At 39.2% G+C, this 21,468-nt stretch overlaps 1 protein-coding gene across 2 annotated transcripts in view; it reads left to right on the forward strand.

The window, feature by feature from the left end:
* TPPP (tubulin polymerization promoting protein) overlaps positions 1-21,468 on the forward strand; it is a 73,372-nt gene that overhangs the window by 30,177 nt on the left and 21,727 nt on the right. For both annotated transcript variants that reach the window (XM_032674381.1, XM_032712997.1), the window contains exon 3: positions 11,911-12,064. In XM_032674381.1, the coding sequence (XP_032530272.1) occupies positions 11,911-12,064 (154 nt within the window). The remainder of the gene's footprint in view (positions 1-11,910; positions 12,065-21,468) is intronic.

Below are 21,468 nucleotides of genomic sequence, written 5' to 3' on the forward strand. Positions count from 1 at the left end.
CTGGGTTCAGAAATTGCTTTCGTGGTTGTATGTGATATGACACGGAAAACATCCAACCTTGTGAAATTTTGAAAAACTTGAATTTTGCTGTTGTAAAGCCATCTGACAATGATGTTTTCTTATTGAGACAATCTGATAAAACTCTCTTGGTTTTATATTCTGTGTAATTAATATCTAAAGGAAAGTTCCACCTTGGATTAGATGAGACTGATGCTCTGGCTGCCATAGTAAAATTTTTGTAAGCAATGAGTTGCTTACTGCTGGGATGCAGTTCCCAAATACATCAAGCTGTGTCACTTAATGTTTAAATTATATTTCAGAAATAGCTATGTGTGGCAGGAAGAATGTAGCAAGGTATTATGGGAGATGTAGTCTTTGGTACTCTCACGCATGCTCAGTAGAGTGCTTGAATGGTTTTGGTTGAGAGATCATGTGACACGTTTTGAGCGCTGTGCTTAAACCCCTGCCTTCTGTAATAAAGTTTAATTCTGCTCTTGCACTCGATGGAGTAAGGAGCGGAGTTCGTGCCCATACAAGCACCTCAGCTATGCAAAACTGTTTCTGAAACATATGTGTAGTATTTCTTACCTATAGTATAAAGTGATATTACACTTTTCTCTCAAAAAAACCCCACCCCAAACCAGTCTGTAACTGGAAATACTTACCTGGAGGGTAGGGAGCAATGTCCTGGAGCTGGCTACCTCAGCTCTCAGTCAGTACTTTCTAAATTTCTTGGCCAAGAAATACAAGTAAACTTGCTGTGTCTTGCAGTATGGTCGTTAACAAACAGCTGCTGTGCCTGAATAGTAGAATGAATATGCTCTATTTGAGTTCAAGGTTGCTTTATTCATCCCTTTCCCTTCATTTTTGTTTTCTTCAGCCAGGGAGTTTTTTCCTTTAAATTGACCACTGTAATTTCTGAATGGGAGTTTTGTTGGAGCCCTCACTGAAACAGTGTTGCACATATCTTTCCCCACAGGAACAAGTTTCAGATGCACTTGCAGTTTTACTTGAGCTTCATAGTGATTTAAAAACATATCCCCACAGTACTCACCCTTTGCCTTGCCACTGTTTTACATTGTTCTTTTCATGTTGCTCTGATGTGGATTGGCCCAATGTAGGCAAAATGGCCATTTTGGTAGCTATAAAATTCCTGCCCGGGAATTAAAAATCCCTCATAATGTTAGACATTGTATAGATACAGAGCTAGTCTTTTTGCTGAAACATCACAAAATCTCAGGAGGAAAACAAGAAAGAAATTCTAGGAAAGTTTGCAGCACATAAAAGTGGGTGTTTTTTTTAATGTAACTTTAGGGAAAAACTGAAAGGAGAAAAAATTTTGGATGATACATTGCTAGAAAGAAGCTTGGATCCTCACTGTTGTTCCAATAATAAAGACTTGGATTCAGTTATTATTCTGTTCCTTGTCAATGGTTTACTTTCAAGGTCCAATTCAGTTCTTAATAAAAGTATAATTTAAGTTCTAATATCTTGAGACTTAGTGACTTAAGATCTTTCTACATCTAGTCCTATTTAATAATGCCATTGTTCTTTGACCCCTTGTGTTTGAATTTTCTCTAAATCGAGTCAGATGTCATGTAATCATTCATATACCATGTAATCATTCAATATCTAGTTCTTAGTGAGATACTGAGCTTTTCTGTTCTGAGTCTCATGAATAAAATCAGCACTGTCTTATGTGACTCTTTGTTTTCTGCTGTGGAGATTTCATTTCTCTTTCTTCTGTCAAATGTCATGTCCTGTTCTTGGTTAACTGGTCTCATCAAAAGAGGCAACGTCTTCCCTGAATGTCAACACAGTCAAAACATTGATACTGTATGTAGAGAGAAAGCAGGCAAAAACCTGAGGGGACTGAGTGCTAACATGAAAGTTCACTAAGTTATGTCTCTTTTTCTGTCTTGAGTGTCATGTATTTATATGAATTCAGGTTAATAATATAAGTCCTGAAAAATAGCTAGTAATCTGAAAGCTGTCCTTGAGAATCTTGTTCTAGTCATGCTTATGAACAATTTTGTATAGTTTCTATGGATTAATTGTTTGGGATCAAATGCATTCACTTTTGCTTAGAGGATGTTGGGCCATGCAGCATTGGCCTTGCCCACAGTCATGGCTTGCAACAAACGGTGTTCTAGTTTTCTTTCAACAGTTTTCTGTTGGATATTGTTTCATTGTGTGTTGATTGGTCTCATTTTTAACAAAATATTTTCACACTAAGTGTAAAATCGAGAAAGTGAATCAAAGTAAACATTAGCTGCTGGGTTTTTTTAGTTCTGAGACATGAATAAGGCATGTTAGCTCACATGGGATTGCTGGTGAGCTCTAGAAGGATGCTTTATCTGTTTATCTGATTTTTCATTCCCTGGGTTATCAGACAGTAAGTTCATGTGCACTGCTTTAAATTGCAGAGAAAGTACAGGTGATATTGGTTCTTTGCACTGTCCTCCCAGTGGTAATGCTTTTGCTGTAAACCTCTGCACTTCAACAGCAGAAAGCTTTTGAAACTGTAGCAGCTGTGTCAGCCTCTTCAGCTTTCTGAAGATAAAATGTAAGTATTATTATGTGACAATATCTTACCATTAGTTTGTGTAGTACGCTCAGCCTGGGAAAGGCTGCCAGATTAAATGATTAGCTATTGAGAACTCTTAGTAAATCTTCAGCTATCCTTAGATGCTTTCATGTATTTTATGAGGCTGACTTAATGAGTACTGTGACATCATCCTCTTGGATTTTTTTTATTTTGGATGGTTCAGCAGTGTCTCTGGCATGTGATCTGTATTGGGTTGTTATACTGTGGTTAGTTTCTGCTCCATTCCCCTATAATCTGTGTATGTGCCTAGCCTAGTGCATATCTTTAAGATGACAAGAACCAAAGAGAACAACAAATAAATTGAGTCCTCTGGAGAAGAAACGAGCATATATGCCAGAACCCTGATTGTGAGGCATTGTCTTTCTGCTTCAGCTCTAGTTTGTCCCCTACCATTTGGGTCTAAGACCTGTCTCCAGCCTCTTGTTTTAATTGCTCTGAATTTCCTACATCTTTCTGTACTTTGGCTAACCTTTCTGCTGATGTCACTTGCCCTGGCATGTCCTTTATTGTCTTAATTTCTACCAAGTTGTGCTGACAAATAGTGCCAGTCCTTCATGCACCTAAACAATGGATTTCTGTGTTACTGAATGACATTATCTGTAAGTTGCATATCACTTACTGGATTCTTTCACAGGAGTACACAGCATTCCAAGGAGTGATACAATTACTGTCTTTTATTAGTTGTGTGTGTACAGTTTTTACATTCTTTACGTTGAGTCCAGGGGATCGACAACCAAAAAAAGATCTCTCTTCTATAAAAAGAAAAGTTGAAATACTCCCAGAGTACTTGGTAGCACCTGCTTCTGTCTCTTTTCAAATTCAGGTACAATGTCTGTCATGTGAAATACACTTCCAATTCCTTCGATGTAAGTTGGGGCATGTGCTTTTTTCAGGTTTCACAGAGTTTTTCTTATACTGCTTTTGGAGCTTTTTATCAATAGATAACGATCACACAGATCTTAATTTTTAAATATTCAAATGTAACGTTATTTTTGGTCCCTTAAACTGAAAAAAACTCCAAACAAATTAAATAAGTGGATTCTGGTAGTCTTTTCCTTTAAGCCGTATATAATCATCAGACCTACCTTCTGCTTGGACTTTCTCTTTTCCTCATTCTCTCTAAGTCCCATTAATCTCTTTAACCTCTTTAGTTCATGCTGGGATTTGCTTTTTTTGGAAGCATTTACTTATTAATGTTTTTGCCAAGTCATGCTTTTTCTCCAGTGCCCCCTTCATTCCCTTCCCAATCCTATTTTATCTGATGGGCTCATAGCTGTTGTGTTTGTCTTTTCTTGAACTTCAGATTTTATTTTAGTGGAAACAAATTTTCACTGTAAGTGAAGCACATAGGAAGGAAATACCACAAAAATAAAGCCAAAAGGAGAGCAAGGTTAACTTCAAGTATTGGAAAAGAGAGTTTTCATGAGAGAAGCCTAAAACATTTAAATTGCAATGAAGCCTGATAAAGATATTGCTGGTGGTTTGGTGAGCTGCTGAAGTCTTGTTGCTTCAGATTTTCACAGTGTGGCAGTTATCCCAGTTTCAGATACTTAGAACAAACTAGGCACACTCTGCTTTACCTTTACTCAGTAATGAGACAAAAAGCACCTGGAGGGAAACTGTCCCTTCCCGGTTCAGTTTCTGAGTGAATGATGTGAGGTGTTCTACCCTTGCTGCCCACTCCCAGAGAGGTTTCTGCAAGTCACAACTATTGCTGTGATACAGTGAATTTTGTACTGCATTTCACATTGTCTTGTTTTTCTTTCCTAGAAAACTGACAATGGCATTGCCTTGTGGTCAGGGGGTATATAAAGCCATCTAGTCCACCTCCTAAAGTCTGACTTGGCCAAGATGTTAGAAATTATAGAGAGAGACTAATTGTGAAGGTCATCTGGATGTCTTCGTTGTCAGTCCTACTCTTTCCTTCAAGGACTTGTGGTAAATAGCCGTGCACTCTAAGGTGCCTGTGTTCCAGAAGCAACCACTACGTTAGCTAAAGATCTCTGTTGTAGCTTCTTCCTAGGATCATTTTTCTGAGGATATCTTCTAGAAGAATATCTTCTTTCCTAACAATTTGCCAAATTACTCCTGCTTACATCAATATACAGATGTCTAATTTCAGTGTTCCAGTTTTACCCATTAATTGTGCAGAAGTCTCTGATGCAAGGTGATACGTCAAGTTTTGTTATCTTAATTGTGTATTTTAAAACCATCTCTCTTTAGAGCTGTTAGTGCAGTGCAAAGAACCTGATAGTATTACCATTGCTTTCTCCCCCTGCTACTGTTGCTTTCTTCCCTTGCTCTTCTGTCTTCAGCTGTATTTGTCAAATTTATACACAAACCTGTGCTTTGGGTTAGTCATCCATTGTTCAGTTTTATCCAAGAAACTGTGTCCTCTTTTTCATTTATAAGTTTTTTTGCATTGTATATCTAATTTTTAAAATTTCTTTCTTGACTGGTACATAGCAAAAAGCAGACCTTCACAAGATATGTTAAATACTCCATCAGATTGCAAGGTTCTACGAGCCTGGTTCGCTACCTAGGGACCTAGGTTTAGTTTGGGATTTTTTTGGCTATGAATTATGGGGCTGCTGGCCAGTAGAAATGCTGAGCTGTGTAGCCCAAAGAGAGCAGAAAGTGAAAATTGTAAACTACAAAAAAACCCAAAAACAAAAACCAAAAAACTGCTAGCCCTATGGCATAATCTGCTTCCAGCTTAAACTGCCTCGGACTTTGTGGTGGTAACGTTACAAGCAGACATTCTTGGAAAAAAAGAATACATCCATTAGATGAGGGATGTACTTTGCAGAGACCTGTGCAAACCTATTTTGCTTCAAAGATTTTGTCTGTAGTACCCTGCAACTGTCAATGTGTACAATACAAATACCTCTGACAGTTATTATTGATGCACATTATGTTCATTGACTACATCACGAAGACTTGTGTTATTACAAGTAGCAAGAAAGAATGAGTGTCTACTGTACTAAACGAACAGGAGTGGATGCTTTGGGAAATACCCTACTAATAATCATAAAGTTGCTGCTGTAAAGTGGTAAATAAGAAAAGTCTTTGTGTGAAAATCTGGAAGTTTCAAGCGTAGTTAGTGTTTAGGATGGCTTAAGATAAGAGAAAGAGCTAAAGTTTGAAATCTAGTCTGCATGTCATAGGAAATACGCTTTTGGTTAGCCCATAGGGTAAAAAGTCTGACAATGGTCTTGTTCTCATTTATCATGACACCTTTATGTGATTAATTTGAATAATTTCAATGATTAATTCTGATAATTTAGGAATGCTTCTTACTATTTGTTAGTGTTGCCCTACATGGATTTGGGAGACTACTACAAATCAGAAATGGCCTGATTAAGCTTATTGTGCCGGCAAGAAACTGGGCCAACTAGGCTACTCTTGCATTTTCTTGCCAATGCAATCCTTTGTTCTGTCTTCTGAATGAATGAGACTACCTTGGGAAGGGAATAAATATAGGGAGTACCTGCATTCCTGTTTGTTCTAGTCTACAGGAAAAGACACTGTTGAGTTTTACTCGACTGCTCCGTTGACTGAGACACCCAAGTCCATGGTGAATTCAGAATAAATAAACCTCACAAACAAAACTCCTTGAATGAGAGTTGATGGAAAAATATTTGCTGGGCTCCCACCTCTAGTTATGCTAGAGGTTTTTAGACCCTCATCAAACTTTACTCCTTAGACCTTTGTGGGTAGATGATGATTTCCACAGCAGAACAGTCCTGGTTAGTGTATCCTGCTGTAATCCCCTCTGGCCTGCTAACAAAAATAGAAGCTTCTCTGAGTATTTCTACATTTTCTTTCCCCTCTTCAATCGAAGAAAACTGAAAAATGTCCTTTTGGGATGGGAGTATGGGATGACTTTTTTGGGGTAGCCCAGAGATTATGACAGGAACTATTAAGTTGGAGACTTTGCTTATTAACACCGAACTGTATTAGTGCTATGATGATAAAGATCTCTAATATTGGTCAAGGATTTTGTGTCTTACTTATGTGGAGTGTATTTGTGTAGCTTTTCTTTTCAGCTAAAATTGTAGACAACTGTTAATTCAAATAGTACTCAAGTCCAAATAACGCAGAAGTATTAATTTGTAACAGTACACTTTCACACTTACGAACTCAGGACACTGCTAGTAGTAATATTTGCAAATGAAAACTGCATAATTTGCTATTCCAATCTAATTTGGACCAATATTTGATAATTTGCACTTCTTACTGTGCTGATGTCTGGACTCAGAACTGATGCTTTTATAGATGTGAACTTGGGCTTCCAAGAGCAAACTGAGGATTCCAAACTTTAGTTCAGAACCTCCCCATTTGTGGTGGTCACACGTGGAGAGACCTATCAAGGAAGGGGAAATGATGAGAAGCTTCCTAAATTCTTCTGAGTATGTTCGTTCCGTTCCCAAATGTAGGCATAGATACAGGAGGCTGTCATTAGTGTACCATGAACACACTGTTTCTGCCACTGAAGGATGATGCATTAGAGTAATTCTGTTTTTTGTAAGAAGCAGAGCTTAAAATAGAATGGTATGTAAGAATGTATCCTTTCTAAACATAAAGGCTTCTTTGTGTCATAATAAAGTACAGGGCTTTAAAAAATGTTATTATTAATGTCCCTCATATATATTTTGTTCTTTTCATTGAAGTGGCCAACTTTATGATGTCTGGTTTTGTAAAAGCCTTTTTTTCTCCCCCACCTTCCCTCTTTTGTTACTATTTTCCATTTTGTCTCATTTTCTGGTCAGTTTTAATTTTCATTTCCAGTGCCTGATTTTTTAATATTTTTAAAATCTAAAGTATTTTATCTTCTTTTTAGGTCTATATTAATTCTCTGGAGTGCTAAACCTAAGAGAGGAGTGTTAAGACTAGAGTGATCACCCTTGGCATACTTAATTGCAGACAAGTTGTTTGAACTGGTAACACTTGGAAAATGAAAGTGATGTATTTGTTTTGTTATTTCCATGGAAACAAGATATGTATAATGAGCTTCTGAAAACAAGTTACAAATATACACAAAGAAACTGATTCTTTGAAGCAATTACTTAATAGAAAGAAATTAGCTCATTTGAGGGGGTTATGGTTGGGGGCTTTTGTGGTGTGTTTGTTTTTTTAGTTTAGCTTCATGACCTCTGAAAAGCTGGTATTAGGAAGGGTTTTCTGAATGTGAACAGGGTATTAAAAATGCTGGAAATAAACTGGGGGTATGACTGCCTTATGTGTTATGCAGTGTTCATAGTATTATAATTTTTCATACAATAGTTTGGGTTGGGAGAGAACCTTTTACAGGTCATCTAGTTGAACGCCACTGCCCCTGCCACCTCCCTCCCTCTCCCCAGTGAGCAGGGACATATTCCATGAGACCAAGTTGCTCAGAGCCCCATCCAACCTGACCCTGAATGGTCAGGGGCATCTACCACCTCTCTGGACAACCTGTTCCAGTGTTTTACCACCCTCCTAAAAAAATTCTTCCTTATATCTAATCTGAATCTTCCTTGTTTTAGTTTACAGCATTACCTTTTCCTATCACAGCCGGCCCTGCTAAAATCCCTGCCCCCATCTTTCTTATAAGACCTCTTTAGGTACTGAAAAGCCGCAATAGTCTCCTGGAGTTTTGTTTTATCCAGGCTGAACAACCCCAACTCTCTCAGCTTTTCCTCATGGCAGAGGTGTTACTTCCCTTTCATCTTCGTAGCCCTCCTTTGGACCTGCTCTAACAGTTCCATGTCATTCTCATGTTGGGGGCCCCAGAGCTGGATGCAGTGCTCCAGAGGGGCAGAATCACATCCTGACCTGCTGGTCACTCTGCTTTTGATGCACCCCAGGGTATGTTTGGCCTTGTGGGCTGTGAGCGAACATTGCCAGCTCATGTCCAATTTTCCATCCAATAGTACTTTGAAGTCACTATCCATAGGGTGTTTTTATGGACCTGAAGGGGACTGATCCTGTGGCTTAAGAGTGTGTAAATTGAGGTTTGTTGAGAGACTTCCTCTGTCATTTCTACCTAGTCTGTTTTCTCCTATACATTCAACTCATGGCTGTACAGACAGAAGAGAGGGTAATAGCGTGCTGTCCTGATTAACAATAATGATGACAGCAACTGCTCAAGGGTGTAGGATTGCTACTTGGTAATTTAGATGCTGGTACATAGCATACATGTTCCATACCTGACAAAAAAAAAAGGCCAGAACACATGACTTAATCAGGAGTTATGTTCCTAGGGTTTTCTACAAGACTTGATGTATGATGCAACTGTAGAGTTTTTGAGTTAATTAGGGTGATGTACAAGTGGGTTTGATAATATTGTGATAGATGGGGGGAAGAGTGGGGATATTTTTGGAGTCTAGAAAAAGATAATGAATTTCAAAATCAAAACTGCTTTATTTAGAAAACTTGGGATATAGTTGCAAAAATTCCTTTACTTTCAGTCCTGTTTCTAGTGTAATTCCAGTTAATGTTGTTTTCTGGTAAAGAATATCAGCCAGAGTGCACATTTCTTTTTCTTTTGAGGTCCAGCTGTAATACTATATTGGTCACATGTGTCCAATTTGTTGGTAACACCTTAAGTTGGAGGGAAAAAACCCCTCATTTCCTTGCCCCATGTAAGTGACAGGGAAAAGACCAAATGTGAGAGATAAGTATACCTGTGTCTTGGACCATATGTTCTTTGTTCCTCTCAGCAGCCTTATTTATGTATTTTTCCTTTTAATTAAAAAAACCCTAACAAACATGCTCTTCTACTAATAAGTGTGCAACCAAAAATTCTTCATGTGTTAATAAAACCCTGAGATCAATTCAGTTGGTTAGAGCATGCTGCTAATAATGCCAACATTGTGGGTTTGATCCCTGTATGGACCCTTCACTTAAGAGTTGGACTCGATGGTTCTTGTTGGTCCCTTTCAACTCAGAATATTCTGTGAAAAATAAAAGAGTCAGCATGAATTACTGCAGGTTTTGCTGAAAGTGATCATTCTGTTTTCCCTTGTGATGATCCTGACTGATGATCCAAGCTAAATCTATGTGCTACAGAAAATTACCTTTGAAACGTCTGTATGGTAGACTTGGCCATAAATCTGTAGCAAACAAGGGCCTTAGGGTGTTGTTATGCTGAAGTTTTGCAGTGATTGCTGGTGCTGTCTTTTTCTAAATGAGAGACAAACCAAAATGAAGTCTTGACCTCTTGAGCTGGTTAAAAGTTCTTGTATGTGTTTCATCAGAAGCGGGATGTTAATCCTATTAATGAAAATCCTGGAGAAATTCCAAGCAGTTAATTGCAGTTTATTCCATGTGTCTTTCTGATTAATGAAATACTGGATTATATTCTGCATTTTTACAGTTGTTATGTTCTTTTACTGGTTATGTAAAGCATTCTGTTAGTGTTGAATTTTGTTGTGAATAACCAATTTCTCCTTATTTTGAAAGCCTGGGATAAATTTTTGTTTTGTGTTTAATTAATTGAAGTAGGAGTCACTTCTAAGTAGGAATCATTTCTGGTGGTCTCTAAACCAGAAATCTCACTTCTTTTCATCAATGGAGGCACCTTCAGCTGACAGGGACTTGACCACAGAAGGTGTCTAAGAGAAGATCAAAGATAAATTGATGACAGGTAGTTGAATTGCTCTTCACAGGGGCCTTTTTGACACTTGAAATAAAATTAGATTTCTATGCATAGTTTTTCTAGCCCACTATTTCTGTTGCCAGTGTACACTTTCTCTATCCTAGCATCTATTGTTTATTCCTACATAAACAACTGTCACTGTTGAAAGGACTGGTCTGGGTTGTGTGGTGGTGGCTGTGTTTTTTTTTTTTTCCTGAAAAAAAATTTTTTTGCTTGAAATGCTCTCTAAATTGGCATAAAAAGAAATGCTCAAGCAGCATGTGTAGTAGCATGTTTCCCAGCAACATGGACTCTCAAATATTACTTTGACTTTGAGGGTTTTGTAATGTTGTAAACATTTTCTGCTTTTAAAGATGGTCCTATTTAAGATTATAACAGTGTAAGTATCAAAACATCTTTTTGAAAATGTTTCTATTAAATTTTAGCTTAAAACATACGGCAAAATTTTGGGGTGTAAAGTCTTATCCAAAAGATCAGGGAATCTGTAATTTACTAATACAGGAACAGGTGCGGTTTGTGTCTGCTGTAATTCATAGAAAAGAAAAAATAGGAGTTTCTTTAATGGTGAGTAAACTCACTAATGCTGTGGCCTCATACCTGAATTTTAAAATGATGAGCACTAAATATGGTTCTGTATTAGGGAATAGAATGGACCAGTGTGTACTCCATAACATTATCTCCTGCCTAAACTGAATATTTAAAAATTCTGGAAAACAGACATGTATTAACCTGCTTTGGCTTAAACGCATCTCTAGTGAATACTGAGTTTCTTTGAGTTCTATCAGTTGTACCCTTTGGTCTGGCAGGCCAAAAAAGATCTGTGGGAATGACAGTATAAATTGGTGTTTGTAAAGTGTGAACTTCCTGTTGGTCAGATTTTGCATCATACACTGCTATAGCAAAATCCTCTCCACTAAAAGTAAATGTAAGCAAGTAATTTACTAATGTGGAAGTATGGTCTTCCTATTAGTGAAAACAACAGCAAGTATTCAGCTCTGAATTTCTGGGGGCTTTGTGAGTTTATCAGACTGCTATTGCGTTTTCCATGCACCTGTGAATGTTTTTTGACGGTGATGGTCTAAGAAGCAAAACAGGTATTGAATTTAAATGTGTCATTTAAAACATTTGTCAGTCTTTAGGACAGGAGGAATTTCAAGTTTTTAAATGCTTTTCAATAGTTTGCTTTACGCAGTAGCATTATTCTTAATTTACTTGTGACTACATGAATAGTGATCTCTAAATAATATGATAAACAGTTATTCAAAGAGGAATAAAAAATAGTAAATAACAAGACTCATGTAAGATTCTTCAGTTATTGTCTTATGCATGCGGGCTTTACATGTGATCAACCAAATGAGGCTATACTTGACTTGATGAGCTGCAGGCATTTTAACAGCAGATCAGGTCCCTCTGTTTCCTCTTTATTTCTGAATGTTCGTCAAGGGAAGTTTCTAAAGTGTTGTCCTATTGATGTACATAAAAAACAAAAGTGATGTTCCTAGGATATGTTTTATTTGATGCCATAAATAGGCTGCATGGGTCTTCCTGTTCTGTTGCAGTTTTCTGTTGTTCACTGTGGTAAACCAAAGCCATTCTGCTATTCTTGGAATGTTTTTTGTGCTCTCTTGTAATTTCTTTCAATTGCTGTTTGTTTCAACAGGGGAAAGTCCCTCAGAACTATTACTTTTGATCAGTTTAAGGAAGCTCTTCAAGAACTCGCCAAGAAGCGATTTAAAGGCAAGAGTGAAGAGGAGGCACTTCAAGAAATGTATAAACTAATTGAAGGAAAAGGCCCAGTTATATCTGGAGTAACGGTATGTTACTGATCTAATGGACAGACTGTTTCTAGCTGTCCTTTGTTCCACTGCAGTGTTGTTGTATTCACCTGCTTCCCTTTACAATCCACAAGTCCGATTCCTCTGGAAGCCCATAGGCAACAACTACTGCGAGCAAAGATTATGCAACAGCTGAGTATTGCACTACTATGTATTCTTGTGTGGCACTGTCTTTGCTTCTACTCAGAATTGTAGTACCACCTAGCAGCACTGTCAGGAAACTTCTGAGCTCTTGTGTATGATTAGAACAAAGAAATGTTCATGAAGGGAATGTATCCAAACCAAAGAGAGTAGAAGGAAATTAAATTTAGAACCTCATTAAACAGTTCTAAGATGTTATGTGAAATGCCAAAGACTAAAGACATCATAAAATACATTTAATTGCATCATGTGAATCCCAGAACACTGGAAATCTGAGAAAAATTATCATATGGTCTTTGTTTTTTGTTTATTCCAAGTCTGTCAGAACTATAATGTTCTTTCTTTTTCATTTTGAAGTGTTGGTATTAAGCTTTATGTTTGAAAAGGAAGTTATAAAACCTACTCTACATAAGTTTGGTTGTCCTTTTAAATGCTCAGGCTAGGCAAGCTTTTAGCCTGTAGGACATACTGGAGTGTTTACCATCAGCTTGAGTAGTTCTGTCAGTTTAGTTCATCTGCTTAAAATTTGTGATCCTCCTGAATTTTGGCTTTAGAACGGTGAATGAAAATATAATCTTTCCAGAAATCTGTTCTGTACAAGTGATCAGTGTAAATGTCAAGTGGAAAGATCTCTTTTGAGTTATAGATTTGGTTCAAGTTCCAGACAGAAAACTTAACTATGACTACTGACACATTAATCTAAACATATTAGGGAAGGAGTTGAAAGCATGATTAAGTGAAGCTTGTGGATAAGAATACTTCAGCAGCATGTGGGGATTTTTGTGTCTTATTTTTTGTATTGGGTATTTTGGGGAGGCAGTTAGGGGAGGGCTTATGTCTCTACTGAGTGGCAACACTGCTTCAAAGGACAGCTGGAAAATTTACCTTCATATGAGGATTTTAGTGTATTTTGTGATAGAAGGTGGTTTTTTTCTTTTTCTGTTTATTATTTTTCTTTTTCCTTCGGAGTGTTATGGAATTACAGAAATCCCTGCTTGATGGGGTTGAGAAGACTCAGCAGCCAGACAGTGAAACCGAGTGAATTTTGGGCTGCTTTCTAATGTGCAACAGAAGATGTATGGTTGGCTTGGTCACACAGGAAGAAAAACAGCAGAAAGTGATAGGGGTTAATGAACCTGGTAGCTTTATTAGCTCATTCGATCTGTCAATAAAATATACAGTGCAGGTCATGTAACTTTGACAGCTTATAATCAGACATGTAAATGAAGTCTAGGGCCTTTTAGTTATCCTCACTTCTACACAAAGGTTACAAGAGCAAGACTGAGGTTCTTTCTTTTTCTGTACTAAAAGCTGTGTGCCATAACAATATTGAATGCATTTCTACACCTCCTGTGGAACAGATACTTGCTTTGGTCATTGCTCGCTCTTAAAATGAAGCTGGTTGAGCTTCAATGTGTATTCATCAGGGTCCCTGACATAGAAATGCAGAATAATTTCAACTGCAAGAGACCTAGGTTGATATCATTCAAACCTGCTGACAGGATGGCAAACTTCAAATCCAGATCAGAGTATTTGGGGCTCAATCCAGTCACATTTGCTGTGAGAGTAGTGTGGATGGCGGGGCAGTACAACAGTGACAGCACTTTAAAAGCTAGGTGATGGGTGCTTAGGGTAATGGTGATGTGGGCATGATCAAATTCTCACAAAAATAGACCTGTTAGGGAAAGAGCAGGGAAGCCAGAGTGCAGCCCACTGAGTGTGGTAAATGAGACAAAACAGGTGTTGCAGCAGAAGTGCAAAGAGGCCTAGAAATTCCACTTAAGGCTATGTGGTTCTGCTTGAAGACTGTACAATAGTAGTCTGAAAAAGCTGCAGGATATACTGTCCAGCGCATGGATATCCATTAGTAGAAGTCTATAGGACTGCACATCAGAGTCCTTGGCTCTATAGGAAGGAGTCCTATATCCAGGTCCTGTGCTTCAGAGCTCCTGTGTCTTCCTGGAGGTCATGGCAGTGGTTGCCTCTCTTGTGGGAAATGTGCTGTGGTCAAGACCCTGAGGCTCCAGATTGACGGGAAAGATGAAGAGAAGACTGACATGGTATTTGTGGAAAACTCAACCTACACAAGGTGAGGAAGGAGTGACAACTAGAGGAGACCAAGTGGATGGAGACTATGGAGATAGAGAAGGCTGGGAACTTGTGACTTCTGGCAACAGTCGCAGATCTATTCCACCTACAATTCTCTAATTCCAGAATTCATATAGTTTTCTAGGCACTGGTGAGTATCAAGACGACCCATCAAAGTCAACTGAGCCTGAACTTAGTGTTCACACAAAAGGGAAAAAAATGAGTGATAGTGCCAACCAACACTGTCTCACTGTGGGGACAGGCAGATTCTTTTAAGGATCCTTGGTGGAATGAGAACTGGCCACAGGTTTGTAGTTATAATTAGAGCTTTATTACTATAGAAAGATTTTTTTCATTACACTTAATTTCTAGCAATTAGGATAGCTTTCATATTATTACCTAAATTGCAGTTACCTATACTTTTCAGTCACCTGAACACTCTGCAGATCAGGTCAAATTCTTAATAATCAGCGTGCAATATAATCATCGTCATCTGGATTCTAACTTTAAAAAGTTATGTAAGAAGAACAATGACAGAGTGTCATGATTGTCTAGCCTACAGTGAGGTTCCCCCCACTCTGTTTCCTCTTCTACTGAGGTGTGACTGCCTGCTGTAGAAGGACAAAAGCCTTAGTAGTCTGTCTGCTCTAGGATCTGCTTCAAAAACCTTTTGGATAAGCTGATCTATTTGTACCTCTCAGTCTGGAACTTTGGTCTATACAATTTCCTCAAGTTAGTGGATTCTGAAGGGGCTGCCAGACAATCAGTATGCAAGAATTTTGGCTGCAGGTGGCAGAAGGTTGCATGATGATATTTATCTCTTCCAGTCCATTGAGTACTGCCTACAGCAGTGCTGATGGTGCTGCTCCTATTATATATCAGGCCTTAGCATGAGCTGTGTGTTAGCCAAAATCTGAAAAGGAGTTGAGTGAACAGTCACGGGAGGCATCCCTGACTACCGAGGGATCACGACTTTTACCATCCTGAATATGAGTATCTTGTGCACTATTACACTTCCTTGTTCTGTAATGGGTGTCACCATACTCTGGCAACAGTGCTGTACCAGGTGTCAGAAGCAATGGGTACCCGGCACAGGTAGTTACTGAAGATTGCTCTTGTGGATGATCAGGGCATGTATTTTCTCATCTCACCTGATGTCTCAGGAGTTCTGTTGCTTGGTGGATGTCAGGATCTGAGATTGTTGCAGATGCACTCACAAGATTTGTCCAGCCTTCTAACACGGACCTCTTTGTTGTGGGTACTAGGAGTACTGCTCTGGAGGTAACCTGGAGCATATAAAGAGAGACTACAGAAGTCAAGGGATGAGGGTGTAGAGGGGGGAGCTCTGATCTTATCTTCCCAGTCCAGGAAGGAGAATTGGACTGTATAGTATGGCTTGTGTTGAAGAGGAGGCTTTGGCTTCTGTGGCCAGAGGAATGAGGCCTACTGAGCAGAGATGGAATAACTCTACCGAAGTGTAGTATCTTTGCAAACTAGATTTACTAATCTACTGGGGAGATTATTAGACTGGGTATGGAAGGTTACCATAATCTGAAGATAAAAGATCATAAGGGGCAGAGCAGGTATGTCTTAGGTGACAATCCTGACAAAGGAGGCTCTTACCCATCTGTAAATGCAGCAGGACATGGGGCCCATCTCAAATGCCTGCACACAAAAGCAAATAGCATGGGAAAAGCAGGACAAATTACTAACCTCACTGAGATTCTGCAAATGTGGTAAGACAGCTCTCCTGGCTGGAGTGCTGCACTGGATGAATAGAGGCCCTTCAGGAAATACAGAGGGAAAATGAGGAAGAGGGAGTGTGATCTATGTAAAGGTTTATCTTGATAGCATCTGGCTTTGGAACAAGTCTCATTAAAGACTGGTTATAACATTAAATTCAAGGATTCAGCAACACACTCATTGAAAAAAAAATTACTCTGTACTATCTTGCCTATTCTGTTTTGTCTTCACTATCAGTAAGAATGTAAAACTCCTCAGAGAAGTGTTAACACATTGTTTTCAACTTTGTGGAAGGTCATGTTAATCAGACTGTTAGATCCCATGATTTGTAGTGGCTTGGAGTGTTGAAATGCTGGAGAGATGGAGTTGAGGGCTAATCTTAGAGGGAAGGGCTAGGGTTAGGGTTGGATTGCTTCTGTGTGTGTGTGTGTGTCTGTGCATGTGATAAAATGAAGGAACATGAATGAAACCCCAGTTTTTCTTTGAACCTTGATCTCTCTTTCTGACTTTGTGCAGATTTTTACTGCATGTGTATGTATTCCCATGAATTTAAAAACAAAATAAATATAATTATGCTATGGAGCTCTGGTATAATCCTTCCACCACTCAAAAGGAAAACCTTTCCCTTTGAGATTTTTCCCCCCATTTTATAGTCAGCTTTAGATTCTCATTTTTGCAAAGGTTGTAGATGTTAGCAGCAGATCAGTAATTTTCAAGACCTTGCTAAGATTACAAGTGTTGGTGCTGATTCTGAAGGATATCAGAACATGTTAATTACATAAAGAAATCTCCATGGCAACTTTTTCTAGGAAGAAAGTTATCTATGCTGTTAGATACTGAAGATTTATGGTTGAAGGAGAAAATGCAGGAAGCTATTCAGTTTCTGTGAAGAACTGAGGAGGGTAATCTGTCAGAGTGTAGCCAGGAATACCATGGAGGTTTCCATCTGAGGATGTGTACCCTTCTGGTGAGGAGTAACAAGAGCACCTCACCTCCTGCCTATCACCAGCATTTTCAACAGTGCAGACGCTCTCAGCACTGGTTATTAAAAAGGCACACTGCCTCAGGCAGGAAGGGAAAGTTTCTGTACTATTTTATTTGTGCCTGATATTTGTAATTCAGGCACAGAAACCTCAGAAAACCTAACTGCAGGGTTTAGCATCAAGGCAGTAAGTTTCTGCGTAAGCTGTGGAACAGCTTTAAATCAAACCTGAATCTTTGTGAGTGGTGGCAAGCAGTGGAAAATATCCTCAGGCAAAATTGTTTCAGTGGAGCCACGAGTTCATTGTGAAAACCAATGCACTCCATGTCTGTTTTGAACGTTTGATATTCCTGGAGTCCAGTAGCTTTTCTTGCTGCTTTTATTTCCCAGTAATTGGTTCTGGAGATCCTTTTGGGAATGGTGCCATGTTCTGCGCAGAGCCGCACGGCACACAAGTATTGAGAGCTTGGCAGGGGCTGTACTGGCTGCTGAAAGGAGAACTGTGCAGCTGCAAGTGTGTGGTGCTGCACTGACCTGCTTGTCCAGCCCTCTGCATTGTGCAAGGTGGATGCTCCAGCTTCCTTGGCATTCACTTGGTGCTTCAAGCTATGTGCTTTGTAAAAGGGATGGCAATGCACGCTGACAGCAATTGGAGAACACTACCTTAGCAGCACCGAATCGTCTTCCTTCTTCTTTGCCTCACCTTTGTTCTGGAAGGAAAAGTCCTGAAAGCGTGGGAAATCTTGTATTCTTACACTGTTAGCTTATTTTCATGATTGTAGCACTAGCTTCATAGGATGCTTCTAGACTTTTGACACAAAATTTGAGTTAGAGGTTCTGTTGCGTCCATAAAATGCATGCTGACTTAATTGTATTGATCCTGTTTTTCTGCTACAAACAAGCCAAGACAGTGCAGCAGCAGGGCTTTCAGTGAATGTGTTTTTCTTCAGCAAACTATCTTCTTCCACAGTAGTGTAGACAAAATACATGGTTTTGGTTTCTGTGCTCTCATTTCCTTTTTACTGTAGTTCCTTTCGATTTCCTAAGCATTGATAGTTCATCTCTAATACTGATTCACATTCTTGAAACTGATGGGTTGTGTAAAGTGCTCTTTGATTCATCAGTTATCTTGAGGTAGAAGGCAAAATTTGCCCAAGTTTGCAGAGTTGTCTTTCACGAGAAAGGACAAGGGAGGAATGTGGTACTGCTGTTAAAGTTTTCAGGGTTTAAAGACTCTGCAGCTTTCATTTCCTGTCTTTGATCTGAGGGCTGTTCTAGACAGACAGAAGTTGGAACATAATTTGAATGATTTGGATAATTTGGATGAGGTGTTGGATTTTTTTGTTTTGTTTATTTACCTGCAGTGTGATCAAACACTGGAATGAATTGCTGAGAGAGGCTGTGGAACCCCTGTCTTTGGAGGTGTTCACGACTTGACTGGAGAAGTTTCTATACAAGTTTTATTTGATTCTTACTATGAGCAGGGCTTTACGCTAGATAAAGACTCATATTCAAAGGTTCTTTCCAACCTAAATTGATCAATGACTTTGTGATTTTAAGTTTCGATAATCCTTAGGGACATAGTGTTCCCCACTCTTTCTATGCTTTAGCAACGACAGTAGTGAAAAATTTTTTCTCTTGTGTCTAGTGTGAAATCTGTGATGCTAGTTGGAACTTCACATCTTCCAAATCATGCCTATTATTGTTTACTTCTGAACTGTAATATTACCCCTCTGTCGAGGACAGGAATAAAATTTGCCTCTCCTTTTTTTCTTCTGAGTCTGAATAAATACCCTTCTGTTATCTTTTCCATGTGTGTCGCGTGCTGTCTTAGCAGCACATTTCTGTAGACAGTGACACAAGGTGAGGAAAAATACTGAATTGCTAAAAAAAATGCATGATTGCTTTAAGTTAGCAAATCTACTGGTCCAAGTAAAATGGCTTTTTATTTTCCCCATAGCTGGTCCTGAGGCTGTGGCCTGTTATGATCTTCTCAGTGAGGTTTTAGTGTGCGAGGAGTTTCAGTTAAATGAGGCGAGAGGCATACATACCTTTCCTGACTCAACTGAGATATTTTCGTGAACTTGGAGGTCATGTGACCACATCTTTGGTTGGAAACTGACAGTGAAGGAGCAAAAGCCATTTTTAAAATATTTTTTTTTAAGATTTGGGGGAGCACAGTGGCCCAGAGCAAGATACCATTAAAAAAATAGTTTGATGAATAAACATGTCTTCTGTCAGTGATCTCTTCTTTTGATAGAGTCAAAGACACTGAAATTATAGCTGCTGGCTTGTGTTAATGGAAATAACTGAGTGAAGAGAAGAATGGTTGATCTTGGAGAACAGAGAAGTCTTGCTATTTTTGGAAAATTCCTTTGGTTGATTCACTGTATAAACTCATTTTGGAACATTTAATGATTGTATGTGATTCTGTTTTGCTAAGTAAATCTTTTCTCTTAGGAGAAGGTTTAAAAAAAAAAGTTCACGTACATCTTCTGTGATATGAAAACTTTGGTTGACTTTATGAATGAGAATGAAAATGCTGGCTTCTGTGATCTCAACAGAAGGGAAGGGAGGAGATTGGCCTGAAGGAATTTATTGCCTTTAGAATAATGTAACTAGAGAGATTATATAACTTACTCTAGAAGGTAAACAGTTCAAGCTATTGCTGTTTGACAAGACAGAATCATTTGTGTGTGATTCATTGTGAAAAAGAAGGAAGAGCAGTGACCTGCTAACATGGAAACTGTCTTCATCCAGCCCTCTGTGCTCTTCGCTATATTTCTTCCTACATTTCTCCTCACTTAGGAGGGATGGTCAGCTTTCCCACTCCCCTTTTTTTATTTACCTCCCAGTACCATTGTGCAGTTAATAATGAGCAGATGGGTTGCACAGAAGAATGAGCTCACAGCTACCCTTTTAATTTTTTTTACCTTTTTCTCAACTTCCAGTTTAGTCTGCATAGTTGGTTTTGTTGTTCAGAAACAGAAAAGGAATTTTGATAAAAAGAGTTGGTTGCACATTCACTTCATAAAGGCAGTTCACTAAAAATAAGTTATCAACTCGTAGAGGAATCTTTATGAATAAACTTCTAACCTTAGGACACTGAAAGTAATGGAACAGCTAATCCTAGAAATAATTTTCAGGCACATGAAGGACGAGAAAGTCATCAGGAGTAATCAGCATGGCTTTGCCAAGGGAAAGTCATGCTTGACCAACCTTCTACAATTAAATGACTGGCCCAGTACATAAGGGGAGTGGATAGTGTCTACCTGGACTTCAGTAAGGCCTTTGATATGGTCTCTCATAAGAGTCTCACAGCCCCTCAAGCTGGTGCTGTAGTGGTTGGATGGGCAGACAGTGAGGTGGATTGAAAATTGTCTGAATGACCGGGCCCTGAGGGTAGTGATGAACAGTGCAAAGTATAATTGGCAGCTGGAAATTAGTGGTGTACCCCTGCGGACCATACTGAGTCCAGTCTTATTTAACATTTTCATTAATCATCTGCATGTTAGGGCAGAGAGTACTCTCAGCAAGTTGGCTGATGACACAAAGCTGGGAGGAGTGGCTGATAGGTCATGCAGATGTTGCCATACAGAAGGACCCAACAGGCTGGAGAAATAGGCTGACAGGAAATCTCAGCAAGCTCAGCAAGGAGATTTTCAAAGTCTTGCACCTGGTGAGTAACAAGCCCCCACACCAGTACATGCTGAGGGCCACCCAGCTGGAAAGCAGCTTGGTAGAACGGTACCTAGGTGTCCTGGTGAACACCAATTTGAATGTGAACCAGAGAGGTGGTCTTGCCAGATGGAAGGCTACTGGTATCCTGGGCTGCGTTAGAAGTATTGACATGCAAACAGAGGGAGGTATTCCTTCCTCTCTGCTCAGCACTGGTGATGTCTCATCTGGAGTGCTGTATTCAGCTCTAGGCTCCCCAGTAGAAGACTGATGTGGAGCTACTGGAGAGAGTCCAGCAAGGGACCATAAAGATGATGAAGGGACTGGAGTATCTCTCCTATGAGGAAAGGCTGAGAGAACTGGGAGTATCTGACCTGGAGAAGAGAAGGCTCAAGGGTGAATCTCATCCATACTTGAAAGGAGGGTGCAAAAGAAGATGGAGCCAGACTCTTTTCAATAGTGCCCAGTGACAGGACGAGAGGTGATGGGCACAAACTGAAACATCCAGAAACACTCTTTCACTGTGAAGGTGACCAAGCACTGTCATAGATTGCCTAGGGAATTTCTTGTGTCTCCATCCTTGGTTATATGCAAAAACTGTCTGGACATGCTCATGGACAACTGTTTCTAGGTGAGGGTTGGGGTTTTGGGCCAGATGACCTTTGGAGATCTCTTCCAGCTTAAATGTTTCTATGATTCTGTAATATACAGTACCACTAGTGCTTCTGGTTGAGGAGTCCAAGATGGATAT

The sequence above is a fragment of the Chiroxiphia lanceolata genome, chromosome 1 (assembly GCF_009829145.1).
Source record: "Chiroxiphia lanceolata isolate bChiLan1 chromosome 1, bChiLan1.pri, whole genome shotgun sequence".
NCBI classification, from domain to species: Eukaryota; Metazoa; Chordata; class Aves; order Passeriformes; family Pipridae; genus Chiroxiphia; species Chiroxiphia lanceolata.